Source organism: Mya arenaria, chromosome 9 (assembly GCF_026914265.1).
Source record: "Mya arenaria isolate MELC-2E11 chromosome 9, ASM2691426v1".
NCBI classification, from domain to species: Eukaryota; Metazoa; Mollusca; class Bivalvia; order Myida; family Myidae; genus Mya; species Mya arenaria.
This window is the reverse complement of record NC_069130.1, coordinates 41,547,040-41,565,406: the sequence shown is the minus strand read 5'-3', so window position 1 is coordinate 41,565,406 and position 18,367 is coordinate 41,547,040. Positions and strand designations below refer to the sequence as shown.

At 34.4% G+C, this 18,367-nt stretch overlaps 1 protein-coding gene across 2 annotated transcripts in view; it reads left to right on the top strand.

Moving 5' to 3' along the window:
- The window catches only part of LOC128203321 (uncharacterized), an 87,945-nt gene that overhangs the window by 30,249 nt on the left and 39,329 nt on the right, over nt 1-18,367 (top strand). For both annotated transcript variants that reach the window (XM_052904703.1, XM_052904702.1), the window contains exon 5: nt 13,022-13,336. In XM_052904703.1, coding sequence (XP_052760663.1) covers nt 13,022-13,336 — 315 coding nt within the window. The remainder of the gene's footprint in view (nt 1-13,021; nt 13,337-18,367) is intronic.

Genomic DNA, 18,367 nt, shown 5'->3' with positions numbered 1-18,367 from the left:
TGGGTGTCGGGACTTTTTGAGATACCAGTAGCAGTATCTTTAACTCATGCCCGCAAGGTATGTAAAATATTCATATTTTATCTCATTGTTTGTGGCTGTTCACCTTGACACTATGTTTGTGTCGCCTCATAAAGATCATAAGGGAAAATAAAACAGTGAAGACTTAAGTTCTACTTAATTTCTTTCCTTTCATACATTTTGTCATCATTATCATCAGCAGCAGCATCAGCAACAGCAGCAGCAGTAACATCATCCATTGCAACATCATTATAATCATCATCATCATTATTATCATCATCATCATCATCATCATCATCATCATCATCATCATCATCATCATCAGAATTAATATCATCATCATTAGCATCATCATTTGCAGCAGCAGCAGCATTATCATTTTCATCAACATCATCGTCATCATCATCATCATCATCATCATCATCATCATCATAATCATCGTCATCAGCATCATCATTAATATCATCATCATCTTAACAGAATATTTAAACCATACAAAAGACAAAGAGTAGTAGTACTGTGTTAACCTGTTAATAGTTTAATATTATGCTTAAATTTAGGAAAATGACCTCATGCTTAAAAATATCAAGCCCATGATATAATTTATGGGATGAATAAGTGGAGGTATAAGAGAAACTGCTGATCTAAGTTTATAAATTTAACCAACCAAATGTCAACATTAGAAATGTAGCCAGAAGCGCTTGCAGTTTTGATAAATAAAATTGTTCCCATAAATGCTACATACTAAATGTGAAATTAGCATGGTGTGGTTATTTTAACAACTATTTAGAGGACTGTCTGACTGCCGTTTCGATTTTATCTATGCACTTCTATAAACGTTTAACTGTTTTAGAGCTGTTTGTGACTTGTACATCAAAAAAGTACATTTTATTGGATTTGAAGATTTTTTTAGGCGTTTAGGTATAACTGCAGTCATTTTGACAGATAGTGCAAAATTTATTACGCTTTGTTAATCTTTAATGATGATGATGGTTTAAGTGTTAATTTAATTGAGAATTGAAGTGATATGTGCTAATGTAAGCGATCGTCTTGAAGATTGTACGTTTGCGTTAAATTGGTGAAATAGTTTGAAAGAAAAACTTATTTGATGGATTGGGATTTAGCAGGTAAATTCTTTCGTTGATGCTCAAAAAGGGATGTTTTCATTGTATGAAATAGTTTAAATTACAAAAACAACTTGACATCAGAAATTTAATTTACAAAAACAAGTTGACATGAGAAAAGTAATTGAATATATATTGTTTAGCAATGATGCTTTAAATGAAAAAAATAAATAAAGATTTAAATGCTTGTTCTTGGTCTTCTCAAAAATGAACTGAAGTATTTACAACAATTAAGTTTACAATTAAGTTAAGTCTTTTCAACAATTAAGTTAAGTCTTCTCAATTATAAAGTTTAGTCTTCTCAACAATTAAGTTGGTGGGCTATGGCGTAGCCTGCACTGACATATAATATGTTAAGAAGACCGAAACTAAATGCTAACTTTCTTAGTGTTAAGCGCCAAATGCCTCTACACATTAGCCAACGCAAGAGTGCTTATAGCTTTTGAGTAACAGCTTAATCAAACCAATTAATGACTAAATAGAAACCTGGAGGTAGTTTTTGTCAGAGTCTAATGATTTACTGAGAATCCTACGATCCATCTAAAATGGCTTGAATGTTCTTTACATTAAATTCAATTAAACTTATTTATATTACAACGATTGTGAAAGAAGTAATTGCAACATTATGTTAATCACTTTTGTTGCCACAATTTATGCATCAGTGTGGTCTTGTGTGGTGGGGGAAACCGGAGTACCCAAAGAAAACCCACTTATCTGGCTGGGTGACTTACATGCGCAAAGGCCAAGAATCGAACCCAGGTTGCCTTGGTGAGAAGCTAGTGCACCAACCACTTTGCTAACCGGACAACCTACTTAAGTGCTAGAGACGATGCTCGTGAAGAATAAATTTCACTTTGATATCAGTGTCTGAAGTTGATCTGAAAGATACTATTCCTGTATCCAGGCGACATCTGGGGGTATTCATCATTTCTATGATAGCTCTAGTTTGATCATTCTAGGAAGGTACTATTCCTGTATCCAGGCGACATCTGGGGGTATTCATCATATCTTTTGATCGCTCTAGTTTGATCATTCTAGGAAGGTACTATTCCTGTATCCAGGCGACATCTGGGGGTATTCATCATTTCTGTGACAGCTCAAGTTTGCTCATTCTAGGAAGGTGCTAAGACCACTGTTAGAGTAGGGAGAAGATAATAAGCCTGATTAATATATAATGGACAACACAGATACCCCTTGGGGATGCCTACCCATAATGGCATGATGGAGCTGCCAGGCACTAAGTTCATGACATGTGGTAAGGAAAGGGATGTTGGAAATCAATCAATAATCTAGGTAGTGGCTTAGATACCTGGAAAATAGAAAAGACTATGTGGAATCAATAGGACATATTTTGAGTAAAGGGAAAAATTGAGGACTGAGGCAAGGTTTTATTGGGTGAAATATTAATGAATAAATGCAATCATTGTGCATCATATTGAGAATGTGGGTCATTAAGTGTCTATTTGCTTGCATTGTTGATCAGTGTTTGCATCAAGAACGATTATGGGTTGAATTGATACATTGTTAGCAAAGCAGAGCTTTTTTCCTGAAAAAGTCTTAGTAAGTTAGAAGGGTATAGCTTTGTCAGCAAGATGACAGACTGGGCTACAGAAGACCTGAAACGGAGCCTGGATTTCCGATTCCATGATGTGTTGTCCAATGTCCGGCTAGCCTTCCAAGACTCACTTCGAGTGGTCAGTCTAGCTGTCCAAGACTCTCACCAAATTAGGGGTGGCCTTGAAGCAAAGGTGAAGGTCATCTTGCAAAGGTCAAGGACAGAGTTTGAGGAATCTCTAGCGAAAACCAGGGAACTGTGGAAATTAAGGGTAGATTCTGAATTCGGACATGTTGTAACTGTCCATGGAATATTTTTTCCAATTTTGAGGAGGAGCACCTACTCGGAAATAACAAAGTACAGTGACCCTGGATCAGTGACTTGTAAAAACTGTGGAACAAGAAATGCTGTTGAAAGTGTCCAAAACATTAACCCTACCATTCAAAAGACCCGCTTATCTTCAGGAGAAATTAATAAAGAATTTCTGATCAATTTTCGAGCCAAGACTTTAAAGCTTGTGCACAAGTTTGAAGTGTTAGTTCTGAGGCTCGTTACCAAGTGTTTATGGGTTGACGGAGATTCAAGGATTTGGTTTATAAAGGATTGTGACCAAGACATTTCTAGGGCATTTCAGGATTGGAAATGTGACTTACATTTCATGATAACCCAGCTTTAGAAATGAGACCGACTGAAAGAATAATCCAAGCTTGTGGCCAAAACTGGAGACTTTTCACTATGTTTTTTTACAGGGGGTGACTGAGATGTATATATAACTGATTGTATAGCAGATTTGTAAACGAGATCTGCACTTAATGCTTTTCCAATTTATGAAAACAGAGCTAGGAAAAAAGCCACAACTAAAAAAAAAGGAATGATTCAAGATTGCTACCAAGTTGGAGATTTAAGACTAGATAGCTAACATAAACAGGACTTTGATGGGGCTTTTAATTGCTTCTTCAATTTTAGTCTGGAAAGTCGCTTGCAATTTATATTAACGAAGCAACTTAAAAAAAAAGTAATCCAAGTTTGTGGCCAAGTGTGAGTTGACAGACAGAGATTAAAAACATTTGTTTATACAATATTGCAATGGTGATATGGCTACAATATAACTGATTGGAAAAACAAGATGCACTTTATTCTTCTTTGAGCTTACCGTATTATACTATGTATAGGACGCTAGCATTGACAGGACGCAGGCAAAAACAATGGTGAAAAAAATGGGTTAAAACCCTTAATATATAAGATAGGATGCAGCACCATATCGGTTTTGACGACTTTTGTTTTGGGATCATGAAGATGACAAAGGTCAATATAATCCATGCGATATTAAATTTTATAGCAACTGATAATTATGTTCTTCTTTGTTTATTTCATTTAAATGTATACATTAGACACAATGCGCAAGAAAAGTAACAGTAGCACAGGTAATAATACAGTTTTATTCTGTCAACCTGATGACGCTTTTCTCCAATTCGCCTTAGTCGTCTTCGGACAGTGTATCTTAAACAACAACGAAATAAGTCTTATAGTATGCATGAATGTTCTCAAAATGTCAACACCCTCAGCTAAGTATTAAAACACATGGTAAAGTGCGAATTGATGTTTTTCTAATGACAGTCAGTGGGTGTTTTTCACACCTTCGAAAATACTTGGTAGTGACAATAATGCTTCTTTGCGGTATGTACATTTCTTAATTACTACCATAAAACAGTAACATACAACAAAATATTTTGTAAAATATCGAAACATTAAAATCGTGAACATCGTTTAATTGATATTTACCTTATATCCAGATTTTCCGCTGCCGTTATAACTTAATCCAGTTAGAACACTTGACTCACATCAAGTTTTTGTGAGTAGTATCCCTTTTATAAAAAAGTAAACACTCATGTTTGTTTTCAATTTATTTCTCAATAAATAAATTTTAAAGTAAACATTCAATATATTTCTGTGTGTGTTAACTTGCGTGATTTTACCTACGTCTAGTTGTTCTCTTTGTTGGACACAGTACTTACCATTACCGCGTTCGTCTCCAGTCTGACATTTTCGGCCTGTCAAATGGACTAGAGAAAAACTGATAAAATCCTAATAGCATAGAAAGGACACAGGCATTTTTTTACGATAATCTGGGGTAAAAAAGTGCGTCCTATGCAGAGTGTAATACGGTACTTGAAGAAAAATTATCCAAGCTTGTGGCCAAGTGTGAGCTTTGTTGCGGGAGTGGTGGCTTTGGTTTAGTAAACAAGATTTTGACCAGAACATTGCTACCTATGACCTTCTGATTTTTGAAAGTAGACCTGCATTCCATAAGTTAGATATAAACTGGGCTGAATATATTGTCTACAAAAAGCAACACTCGTATGAGAAAACAAGGTGATGCTTAGATGAACAAAAATTAAAGTTCTATTGTACTTGTAAAGGGCTGGATGATTATAATCAAGCTGTTTAATAGTGTTCATTGCTACTCTTATGAAGATGGACTCATAGTCATGTGAATGCCACTTCAAACACTAATGGACTGTCTTGAATACTTGACCTTCGTTTGATGTTGTCAATTGCGTACAAATTAAAGTCTAATAATTATTTTTTTTCGATTTCATTTTACATATAATCACGAACTGCGTGCAGGCATAATGATCAATGATATTTGTATTTAGGGTAATTGTGTTTGACTGATATGAGTGTTTAAACAAAATTTGCATGCTACGTAAATAAAAGGAATGAAGACATGTTTTGAATAATATTATTACAGGTGCAATATTTCAACCCTTCAAATTCAATCCATGGTATAGTTTTGTTTAATTTTCACTTGATTCAGATCATCTATCTTGTTTTGTAATAGTTTACCCAAGTCATGAAGTGCCATTATCTCGTTGTTGATTTCGTTGAAATATTTTTTTTGCGCTTGCTAATATGTCATTCCATTTATCTGGAAGGCTTCCCAGAGGATTTTGCTCAGAAAACCAGAGGATTTGGATAAAAAAACAGGGGATCTGGCTCAGAAAACCAGGGGATTTTGCCTTTCACTAAGGGGATTTTCAACAAAAGTCTGAACGTTCATTTTTAGCTCGTCTGTTTTTCGAAGAAAAAAAGTCGAGTTATTGTGATAGCCTTGGCGTCGTCGGCGTCGTCTGCGTCTGCGTCTGCGTCTGCGTCGTCGTCGTCGTCCAAAAACTTTAACCTTACCTCATAACTCAAAAACCGTTCAACATTTTCACATTAAACTTGCTACACGTGTTCCTATTAACACTATGCATGTTTATAGCAGGTCATATAATTTTGCCTTTAATTAATATTGAGTTATCCCCCCTTTTCGACTTGGAAAAAAAACAGACGAGCGTTGGCACCCACTCCGCGGTGCTCTTGTTGTTCATGTGTTCTTCTTTTAATAGCATCTTATTAATACTAGCATTTCTTTTTTTTCTAAACTAAAAAGTGCTGTGTTTTGTTGTAAGAAAAATGTATTTTACAAAGCAGTCTGAGTCTACATTTTTACCCAATCACATGCACACACACAAGCACGCATGCACGCACACGCATACATACATAAATTGAATAAAAAAATGGGGGATATACAGTCATCGAAGTAAGACTTTTGGATGAACAAGCCTGAATTCTTATACTATTGCTTGGAATCAAATTTTTTAACAATTAAGCCCTGCTATGTAAAATTCAGAATTTGAGCAAGCCCGGAAGACATTTTACCAGTGCAGGGCTTGTGGGCTTGTGCTAATTTCGACCACTGGATATAGCATGTATGGAGTTTTGATATGGAATATTACATTCTTACCATCCGATGTGCAATTTTCATTAAGTTTTATTCCTGATGAAACAATTTTTCACGATGACTGGGTATTTTGGTGTGAGGGTGTGTTTCAAAACTCAGTCATCAGTAGCATTTCTATGATTAAGTAACTGTAAAGTCAATGAGCTGTGAAATTTGTAGAGGTAGATGAAGTTAGTTATGAATATTTTTGAAAAAATAAAAATTAAAATGATTTTAGATAAAATGTGGCAAGACAAGGGGAAAGTTTATACCCATATTAGTATTTGCGTTCATTATAAATGCACATAAGGCCAAAAAAAGAAATAGTTTGTTTAGGGTTCCATCCTTTTTAAAAACAGGTAGGGTAGGTATGCTTTTTTTTCTTTATCTTTTTTTTTAATTAGGTTTTATATAGGAACGTAATTTTCATCATTAGAGAATGGTGTAAAGTAATTTTCTGAATGAAGTTTTAAATAATTTGCACTACATATTAAACACATTCTTCTTTTTTTTTAAATGAATCTTACTATATATTTATATATAAAAAAGGACTATAAAAAAGGTAGGGTCGGCACCTATTTCGTAGGTAGGGTCGGGTAACCCGAACCAGCTGTATTTTTTTTTTGGCCTAAGTTAAAATTGCCCTTGAGGGAAAATCTCATCATATAAACTCGACATTATATCACACAATTTAAAACATCCATTTCACTTATAGGCTGCTTTGCTAATAAAGTTGACCATTTAGTTCAGAATTGTTAAAGGAAAAGTTTAAATACTTTTTCACAGTATTGTGCTAACTATTTTTCTTGGTTTACATAGCCACATATAGGTATATTTGCTAATCATACACAGGAATTCCTTTGATGTTTAATATTGGAGTTTACATTTCTAATGTTAATAATGCTTAATAAAAAATAATTTCCGATCATGAATTCTTTTTCACAGCCCACAATTGTGAAGGTCTTAAAGTCTATGTAACTGTCATAGACGCCAAATTGACTTTAGTGGAGGCGAAAATTAATTGCTTAATTGTTTATTTTAGTCAATTATGAACAAATATAAGAAACATTATAATTATTTAAAACCGTTAAAAGTTTATGAATATCTCAAAAAGAATGCTTTCAGGCATTTGTAGACTAATTGTTGTCTGAATTTTCCAGTGTTGTTTGTTTAGGTGATCTTGGATTTATTTGAGTTATTTGTCATGTTTTTGAATGATTACAAAAGGTGTTATTTATTGTCGTTATTATTCTGAAAATGATTAATTCTCAAGTCATAATTACGGAAAGCGAGATTTAATTTAAGGTCGAAAAACTTTGCAAAAAATGTGCTGAGATTTTATTTAAAGGACTTTAATGTTTGTGAATCATGCGATTTTTATCTGGTAACAGGTTTAGATTTGGTTTGTCGTAATTTTACATTCCGTGTTATGTGTGCATTGCGACAACTTTTTAGCGTCTTTAAAGATGGCAATATACGGAGTGCGGGATTGAGTAACATAATAATGGCGGTGTAATTTGTTGTTAATTGTAATTTAATGGATAGAGGATGGTGTGCATAGCCCTAGGTATGCTAATTTGTGTTTTTTGTTGGAGTTTTAATTTAAAAAGAAATTGCTCATAAAATATTTATCAGCCATATCTAATGTGGGTAAACATAAATAAATGAATGTTGTGTAAAAAAAAGGTATTGTTTCTGGTGAATTTTTGTCAGCATTGTAGTGTTTCTATGACAATCCATATAATTTATCACAGTATCGTGAACTATATCAGGACTGACCTTAAAGATTTGTCCAGTTTTAAACATGTTAATATATCATTTCTATGAAATATGCAAGAATTGCTGTTTTGCGGGAAATGATTTTTCAACAAAAATAACAGCCTGTTAATGATTGTTCCCCTTTTTTCACTATTATATGTATGTTAGATTACCTCCCTTAGATGTCTGCTGCCATAATGTTCCCTAATGGAAGATTGATTGATATCTACCATGATAACTGAACACCTTTAAAGCTAAATGAAGCCAATGCAAACATGAAATCTGAAACTATTAAAAAAGAAGTTTAAAAAGGAACCAATAGATGTCTTATTATGAAATGAAAACTAAAGGAAGACAACTGGGTGGATTTCATGAAATTTGAAACAACATTGATACTAAACTGAGTAGTATGATATCTTTCATGAAAATTGTAAATCATTATAGCTAAACAGAGGCAGTGTCTACCATGAAATCTGAAACTTTTCAAACGAAAGGGAGACAATTGGTGTCTACCATGAACTCTGAAACTTTTAAAACTAAAGGGAGACAATTGGTGTCTCCCATGAAATTTGAAACTGTTAAAACTTACAGGGGAGAATTGGTGTCTACCATGTAAGCTGAAAACTATTGAAACTTATTTGGAAGTGAATTGATGTTTTCATTGATATCTGAAAATTATAGAACCAAAAGGGACACAATTGTTCCATGATTTCTTGTAGCTGCTGAACTTAAAGGGATTGATATTTCCAAGAGTTAAGATAACTAATGAAGCTTAAGAGATACAATTGATTTCTACAATAAAATAGGATAGCTGTTCAAGTTATATGGCGGCAATTGTGTATCACATGATATGTGAAAACTATACAACCTTAAGGGAGACAATTGATAACTCTGAGACATTTGACAACTAATTGAAGCTAAAGGGAGATAAATGTGTATCCAATAATATGAAAACTATTCATTATAAAGGGAGACAATTGATGACTGACTCTTGGACATTTGACAACTAATTGAAGCTAAAGGGAGATAAATGTGTCTCCAATGATATAAAAACTATTCAATATAAAGGAAGGCAATTGATGACTGAGACATTTGACAACTAATTGAAGTTAAAGGGAGATAAATGTGTATCAAATGATATGAAAACTCTTCAATATAAAGGGAGAGAATTAATGTCTCTGAGCCATTTGACAACTAATTGAAGTCAAAGGGAGATAAATGTGTATCAAATGATATGAAAACTCTTCAATATAAAGGGAGAGAATTAATGTCTCTGAGCCATTTGACAACTAATTGAAGTCAAAGGGAGATAAATGTGTATCATGTGATATGAAAACTCTTCAATATAAAGGGAGAGAATTGATGTCTCTGAGGCATTTGACAACTAATTGAAGCTAAAGGGAGATAAATGTGTATCAAATGATATGAAAACTCTTCACTATAAAGGGAGAAAATTGATGTCTCTGAGACATTTGACAACTAATTGAAGCTAAAGGGAGATAAATGTGTATCAAATGATATGAAAACTCTTCAATATAAAGGGAGAGAATTGATGACTCTGAGACATTTGACAACTAATTGAAGCTAAAGGATGATAAATGTGTATCCAATGATATGAAAACTATTCAATATAAAGGGAGGCAATCGATGACGCTTAGACATTTGACAACTAATTGAAGCTAAAGGGAGATAAATAAGTATCCAATGATATGAAATCTTTTCAATATAAAGGGAGAGAATTGATGACTCTGAGACATTTGACAACTAATTGAAGCTAAAGGGAGATAAATGTGTATTCAATGATATGAAAACTATTCAATACCAAGGTAGGCAATTGTGTATTACGTGATAAAACTACAGAAGCATAAGGTAGACAATTGATGGCTCAAATACATTTGCTTACTAATTGATGCTAATGGAAGCCACGTGATAAAACTACAGAAGCATAAGGTAGACAATTGATGGCTCAAATACATTTGCTAACTAATTGATGCTAATGGAAGCCAATTAATGCCTCCATAAAATCTGAAAACTATTGCAGCTAAAGGGAGGCAATTGTGTATTCCAAGATGTATGTACAATATAGAACCATAAGGGAGGCAATTGTGTATTCCATGATATATGTACACTATAGAACCATTAGGGAGACAATTGTGTATTCCATGATATATGTACACTATAGAACCATAAGGGAGGCAATTGTGTATTCCATGATATATGTACACTATAGAACCATTAGGGAGACAATTGTGTATTCCATGATATATGTACACTATAGAACCATTAGGGAGACAATTGTGTATTCCATGATATATGTACACTATAGAACCATAAGGGAGGCAATTGTGTATTCCATGATATATGTACACTATAGAACCATTAGGGAGACAATTGTGTATTCCATGATATATGTACACTATAGAACCATAAGGGAGGCAATTGTGTAGTCCATGATATATGTACACTATAGAACCATAAGGGAGGCAATTGTGTATTCCATGATATATGTACACTATAGAACCATTAGGGAGGCAATTGTGTATTCCATGATATATGTACACTATAGAACCATAAGGGAGGCAATTGTGTATTCCATGATGTATGTACACTATAGAACCATTAGGGAGACAATTGTGTATTCCATGATATATGTACACTATAGAACCATAAGGGAGGCAATTGTGTATTCCATGATGTATGTACACTATAGAACCATAAGGGAGGCAATTGTGTAGTCCATGATATATGTACACTATAGAACCATAAGGGAGGCAATTGTGTAGTCCATGATATATGTACACTATAGAACCATAAGGGAGGCATTTGTGTATTCCAAGATATATGTACACTATAGAACCATAAGGGAGGCAATTGTGTAGTCCATGATATATGTACACTATAGAACCATTAGGGAGGCAATTGTGTAGTCCATGATATATGTACACTATAGAACCATAAGGGAGGCATTTGTGTATTCCATGATATATGTACACTATAGAACCATAAGGGAGGCAATTGTGTAGTCCATGATATATGTACACTATAGAACCATAAGGGAGGCAATTGTGTATTCCATGATATATGTACACTATAGAACCATAAGGGAGGCAATTGTGTATTCCAAGATGTATGTACAATATAGAACCATAAGGGAGGCAATTGTGTATTCCATGATATATGTACACTATAGAACCATTAGGGAGATAATTGATGGCCCTAATACTCTTTGATTATAACTTGAAGCTAAAGGTAGACAATGGATGTCTACCATAAATGGGGAAAAAAATTTAAGTTAAAGGGAGGCAATTGTGTATTCCATGATATCAGCTAAAGGCAGAAACTCGATGTTTGAAAAAAATTGAATCAAAAGCAAAAATCAAATGTTCTGATGAACTCAAACAATTTTTTTTAATAATTATCATTGCATTTAACAAAATGAAAAATCATGGTTGTTAATGCGAAAAGAAAAAAATGGATTGGTTATTGAAATACCTTATATTAAGGGTGTTTTTTTTTCATTGCCTAATATAAAGTTTACATTGTATGGATAAAAATCAGATCATTTATTCATGGTCATGCCTCTGTGTACATATCTGTTTGAATAAAATTTTACTGAAGGGCACTGTAATACCCATCCCACTGACATGCATTAAACATTAATTTTCGAGATAAAAATGCAAAATACCTGCTTTTGACACCATTGTTAGGATATGGGGTGCCTCCTAGTACATATATTTCATCACAGGCATTTTTAGAACATGTAGTGTTAATGGAATGTCAGACATGATGTGTTTGTTAATTATGAAGTCCCATAAAATATGTGAGGCCTGCTGGCTTATTAAGTTGTTTTTCTTGCTCTAATGAAAGTCACGATGTTAGAAATGAAAAATTGCTTATTTTCTTATGAGGGCCTAACTTAATTTACAAAGCAACCCAAAAGCTTGATTTTCAACCCAATAATTTTATTGAAGTCTTTCGTGATACATATTTACAACTTTGTATTGACAAAAGTGTTTAGATAAACTTTTGATTTTTAAGAAAAAAGTGGATACTTATCAATTACATGTTTCCCTCAACATTCCAACCGTGTTGTAAAGGAACTGTTTTGATGTCCTTGAATAGTTAAATCATTGATATAAAATTTGTGATAATATAGAGAAATGTTAGCCAGATGACTGTAACGAAAAACAATAAACTATTCATTGCCTTTTCAATTTGGTTGCTGGTCAGACACAGTGGTTGTTTCCCTTTTTCAAGGGAAAGCACTGGGCTTGAAATCACTGCCTAATACCTGTTATAAGATTAAACACTAAGAAACACATAGTACCTACCGATCACATGTTTACGGTAATGATGATATTAATGAAATAGGCAGACATTTATTAACTTAAAGAAGGCTGTTAAGCACATAGATATCGCCCTTACCTGTATGGAACATTTTTCATATATCTCTTAATTTGTCCCGCATACATTTAATGAAAACTGACATATTGGCTGCCATTTGAGTGGTGGGGGAATACATGTTTTATTTAATGTATAACATGTTTCTGACAACATGGCGCTCTCAAGATTTCATATGTTAATTTACGGGGGTATATCGATTCAATTTACCCCTGCTAATTTCCATCACTTATTAAAATGTTTAAACTTATGTTAACCCCCATTTGAATAATGATAAAAAAATAGTTGATATTCACACTTGTTTTTTTCAGCTGCATGTATTGCATCAACATTTGTCCTGTTGTAAAAATGACTGCTTCTCTTGTTATTTATGCTTTCATAAAAATTTGCATTTTTCAGGCAGAAGAACTGAATACCATCATCGGCAATGCGTTTAAGATGGCATATGCAAAACAAAAATCCAGCCAGCAGCCAACGTTCCATGAGCTGATAGAGCGACAACTGGTCGAACAACGCGCCAAATTTGAAGTCTACCAAGAGCAGGCAAGTCGTGCATTACAGCAGCGACTGACAGAGATCGCGACACCTACAGCAATGCAGCGTATGGAGATGCGTAGGCAGTCATCCAGCGACGATTTGCTTGATGACAATCGGTCAGGAAGTCCCAGTCCGTCGAGTGAACGGGATTTTGTCATTGGAAAGAACAAAGTCTGGGTGAGGATTGTGAAATATCAAATCTAGAAAATAATTTCATTAAGATACTAACTTATGTGTTTTTCTTAAATAATTGTGTCTTTTGGTTATTTGTGGTGTCATTAAAAGCAGATACTGTATTTGTACTTTAAGATGATAATGATCTGTTGACGAGAAGCGGGTCCAAAATACCCAATTAATTGACATGCAGAGGGTCTTTTCTTGGCCAGTATGACTGATTGTAGGACCTTAATATTGCTTTTAATCCTGATTCAAAACATAAGAGAATAACTATTTTGTTACAGCGCACCTGCTGACTTAGTTTAACTTATATTGTAGTGTTACATGTTCTTAGGTTACACACTACCAATATTTACAATTTAGACAATATTTTTAATGATTCAGAGTTGAAAATCGGCATCGATGCTTTTATTTTAAAGGACAAATACAGTATGCTAGTAGGAAACAGGTATTTAGGGTAATGAGGTAGAAAATTGTCCCTAATGTTAATGTATAGTATATTATGTATTTTAAAGTTTTTGTACTACCCATCATTTGAATTTATTTAATGTTATATAGTGATTAATGGTTGTTATATTGAATGGTAATGAGTACCTTTCCTTAATAATTATCATTATAGCCTCAGTGTCTTCAGAATTTGCACCATTTGTGCTAAAACTAAGACTTTTGCCAGAACTCACAAAGCATAAGCATGAAACTTGGTACACATGTTCACTATGATGTGAAATACATGGGCAGCAGCGGTGTAGTTTAAAGTCCCAGTTATCTAGCTCAAGTATTTGTTTATTCCACTTGATCATCGGAGAAAAACAGACACGTGCGCGTATGCTTTTGGGGCTCTTGTTGATAATCTTTCTTTTTGGAGTAAGAAGTTATTGAATAGATATGACTAAATCAGTGTTTGCGAAAACTTTGTCAGGGTGTAGGACATTTTGTCTGAAGCCTCTGTGGCTTACACAGGACACATATATATTATAGTTGTCACCAAAGTAATTACGTTCTTATGTGCATGAATAGAACAATGAATACTGGATGGAATTTAATTATTAATTATTTAAAAAGTTTGTTTTCGCATACAATGCTAAATCCATGTTTTCAGAGAATACTTCAGGAGTTGTTTTGCCTGTGGCCTTACATTACCGTAATTTTCACCTTTTAGATAATTCATGTCCGTATTTCTGTTGTGGGTATGTGTCCCAAAAGCACCAAATCTATTTGTGACCAATCTCACCATGTACATAATTGCAAGCTTTTAAACACTGTTGAAGTCTGGATTTTACCTAAATGTATATGGAGATGCGACTACATTTAAAGCTGCACTCTCACAGATTGACCGTTTTGACAACTTTTTTTTATTTTTTGTCTTGGAACGAGCCAATTTTTGCAAAAATTCATGGAAACCAGTGATATAAGACTGCTGACAAAAAAATAGATTGCAGATTTTTAGCTCACCTGTCACGTAGTGACAAGGTGAGCTTTTGTGATCACTCTTCGTCTGTCGTCCGTCCGTCCGTCCGTCCGTTCACAATTGCTTGTGAACACAATAGAGGTCACAATTTTGACCTAATCTTTATGAAACTTGGTCAGACTGATCATCTCTATAAAATCTAGGTCAAGTTCTATATTGGGTCATCTGGGGTCAAAAACTAGGTCACTAGGTCAATTAGTATAAAAACCTTGTGAACACAATAGAGGTCACAATTTTAGCCTAATCTCAATGCAACTTGGTCAGAATGGTCATCTCTATAAAATCTAGGTCAAGTTCGATATTGGGTCATCCGCGGTCAATAATTAGGTCACTAGGTCAATTAGTAGAAAAACCTTGTGAACACAATAGAGGTCACAATTTTAGCCTAATCTCAATGCAACTTGGTCAGAATGATCATCTCTATAAAATGTAGGTCAAGTTCGATATTGGGTCATCCGCGGTCAATAATTAGGTCACTAGGTCAATTAGTAGAAAAACCTTGTGAACACAATAGAGGTCACAATTTTAGCCTAATCTCAATGCAACTTGGTCAGAATGATCATCTCTATAAAATGTAGGTCAAGTTCGATATTGGGTCATCCGCGGTCAACAACTAGGTCACTAGGTCAATTAGTACAAAAACCTTGTGAACACAATAGAGGTCACAATTTTAGCCTAATCTCAATGCAAGTTGGTCAGAATAATCATCTCTATAAAATCTAGGTCAAGTTCGATATTGGGTCATCCGCAGTCAATAACTAGGTCACTAGGTCAATTATTAAAAAAAACTTGTGAACACAACAGAGGTCACAATTTTAACCTAATCTTTATGAAACTTGGTCAGACTGATCATCTCTATGAAATCTAGGTCAAGTTCGATATTGGGTCATCTGGGGTCAAAAACTAGGTCAGTAGGTCAATTAGTAGAAATACCTTGTGAACACATTAGAGGTCACAATTTTAGCCTAATCTCAATGCAACTTGGTCAGAATGATCATCTCTATAAAATCATAGGTCAAGTTCGATATTGGGTCATCCGCGGTCAATAACTAGGTCACTAGGTCAATTAGTAGAAAAACCTTGTGAACACAATAGAGGTCACAATTTTAGCCTAATCTCAATGCAAATTGGTCAGAATGATCATCGCTGTAAAATGTAGGTCAAGTTTGATATTGGGTCATTCACGGTCAATAACTAGGTCACTAGGTCAATGAGTACAAAAACCTTGTGAACACAATAGAGGTCACAATTTTAGCCTAATCTCAATGCAAGTTAGTCATAATGATCATCTGTATAAAATCTGGGTCAAGTTCGATATTGGGTCATACGCAGTCAATAACTAGGTCACTAGGTCAATTATTAGAAAAACCTTGTGAACAAAATAGAGGTCACAATTTTAGCCTTATCTTAATGAAACTTGGTCAGAATGATCATCTTAACATAAGCTAGGTCAAGTTCCATATTGGGTCAACCCAGGTCAAAAACTAGGTCACTAGGTCAATTAGTAGAAAAACCTTGTGAACACAATAGAGGTCACAATTTTAGCCTTATCTCAATGCAACTTGGTCAGAATGATCATCTCTATAAAATCTAGGTGAAGTTCGATATTGGGTCATCCGCGGTCAATAACTAGGTCACTAGGTCAATTAGTAGAAAAACCTTGTGAACGCTATAGAGGTCACAATTTTAGCCTAATCTCAATGCAACTTGGTCAGAATGATCATCGCTGTAAAATGTAGGTCAAGTTTGATATTGGGTCATTCACGGTCAATAACTAGGTCACTAGGTCAATTAGTACAAAAACCTTGTGAACACAATAGAGGTCACAATTTTAGCCTAATCTCAATGCAACTTGGTCAGAATGATCATCTTTATAAAATCTAGGTCAAGTTCGATATTGGGTCATCTGCGGTCAATAACTAGGTCACTAGGTCAATTAGTACAAAAACCTTGTGAACACAATAGAGGTCACAATTTTAGGCTAATCTTAATGCAACTTGGTCAGAATGATCATCTCTATAAAATCTGGGTCAAGTTCGATATTGGGTCATACGCAGTCAATAACTAGGTCACTAGGTCAATTATTAGAAAAACCTTGTGAACAAAATAGAGGTCACAATTTTAGCCTTATCTTAATGAAACTTGGTCAGAATGATCATCTTAACATAAGCTAGGTCAAGTTCCATATTGGGTCAACCCAGGTCAAAAACTAGGTCACTAGGTCAATTAGTAGAAAAACCTTGTGAACACAATAGAGGTCACAATTTTAGGCTTAACTCAATTCAACTTGGTCAGAATGATCATCTCTAGAAAAATATAGGTCAAGTTCGATATTGGGTCATTCGCGGTCAATAACTAGGTCACTAGGTCAATTAGTATAAAAACCTTGTGAACACAATAGAGGTCACAACTTAAGCCTAATCTAAATGTAACTTGGTCAGAATGATCATCTCTATAAAATCTAGGTCAAGTTCGATATTGGGTCATTTACCGTCAATAACTAGGTCAATAGGTCAATTAGTAGAAAAACCTTGTGAACACAATAGAGGTCACAATTTTAGCCTAATGTTAATGCAACTTGGTCAGAATGATCATCTCTATAAAATCTGGGTCATGTTCGATATTGGGTCATCTGCAGTCAATAACTAGGTCACTAGGTCAGATATTAGAAAAACCTTATGAACACAATAGAGGTCACAATTTTAGCCTAATCTTTATGAAACTTGGTCAGACTGATCATCTTTATAAAATCTAGGTCAAGTTCCACATTGGGTCATCCGCGGTCAATAACTAGGTCACTAGGTCAGATAGTAAAAAAACCTTGTGAACACAATAGAGATCACAATTTTAGCCTAATCTTAATGAAACTTGGTCAGAATGATCATCTTAACATAAGCTAGGTCAAGTTCCATATTGGGTCAACCCACGTCAAAAACTAGGTCACTAGGTAAATTAGTAGAAAAACCTTGTGAACACAATAGAGGTCACAATTTTAGGCTTATCTCAATTCAACTTGGTCAGAATGATCATCTCTAGAACAATATAGGTCAAGTTCGATATTGGGTCATTCGCTGTCAATAACTAGGTCACTAGGTCAATTAGTAGAAAAACCTTGTGAACACAACAGAGGTCACAACTTAAGCCTAATCTTAATGTTACTTGGTCAGAATGATCATCTCTATAAAATCTAGGTCAAGTTCGATATTGGGTCAATTACCGTCAATAACTAGGTCACTAGGTCAATTAGTAGAAAAACCTTGTGAACACAATAGAGGTCACAATTTTAGCCTTATCTTAATGAAACTTGGTCAGAATGATCATCTTAACATAAGCTAGGTGTAGTTCGATATTGGGTCAACCCGGGTCAAAAACTAGGTCACTAGGTCAATTAGTAGAAAAACCATGTGAACACAATAGAGGTCACAATTTTAGCGTAATCTTAATGCAACTTGGTCAAAAGGATCCTCTGTATAAAATCTAGGTCAAGTTCGAGGTAGATGATTGTATAGAACAAAAAACTTCTTGTCTAAACCAACATTTCATTGGCATTTTATATGTGGCAT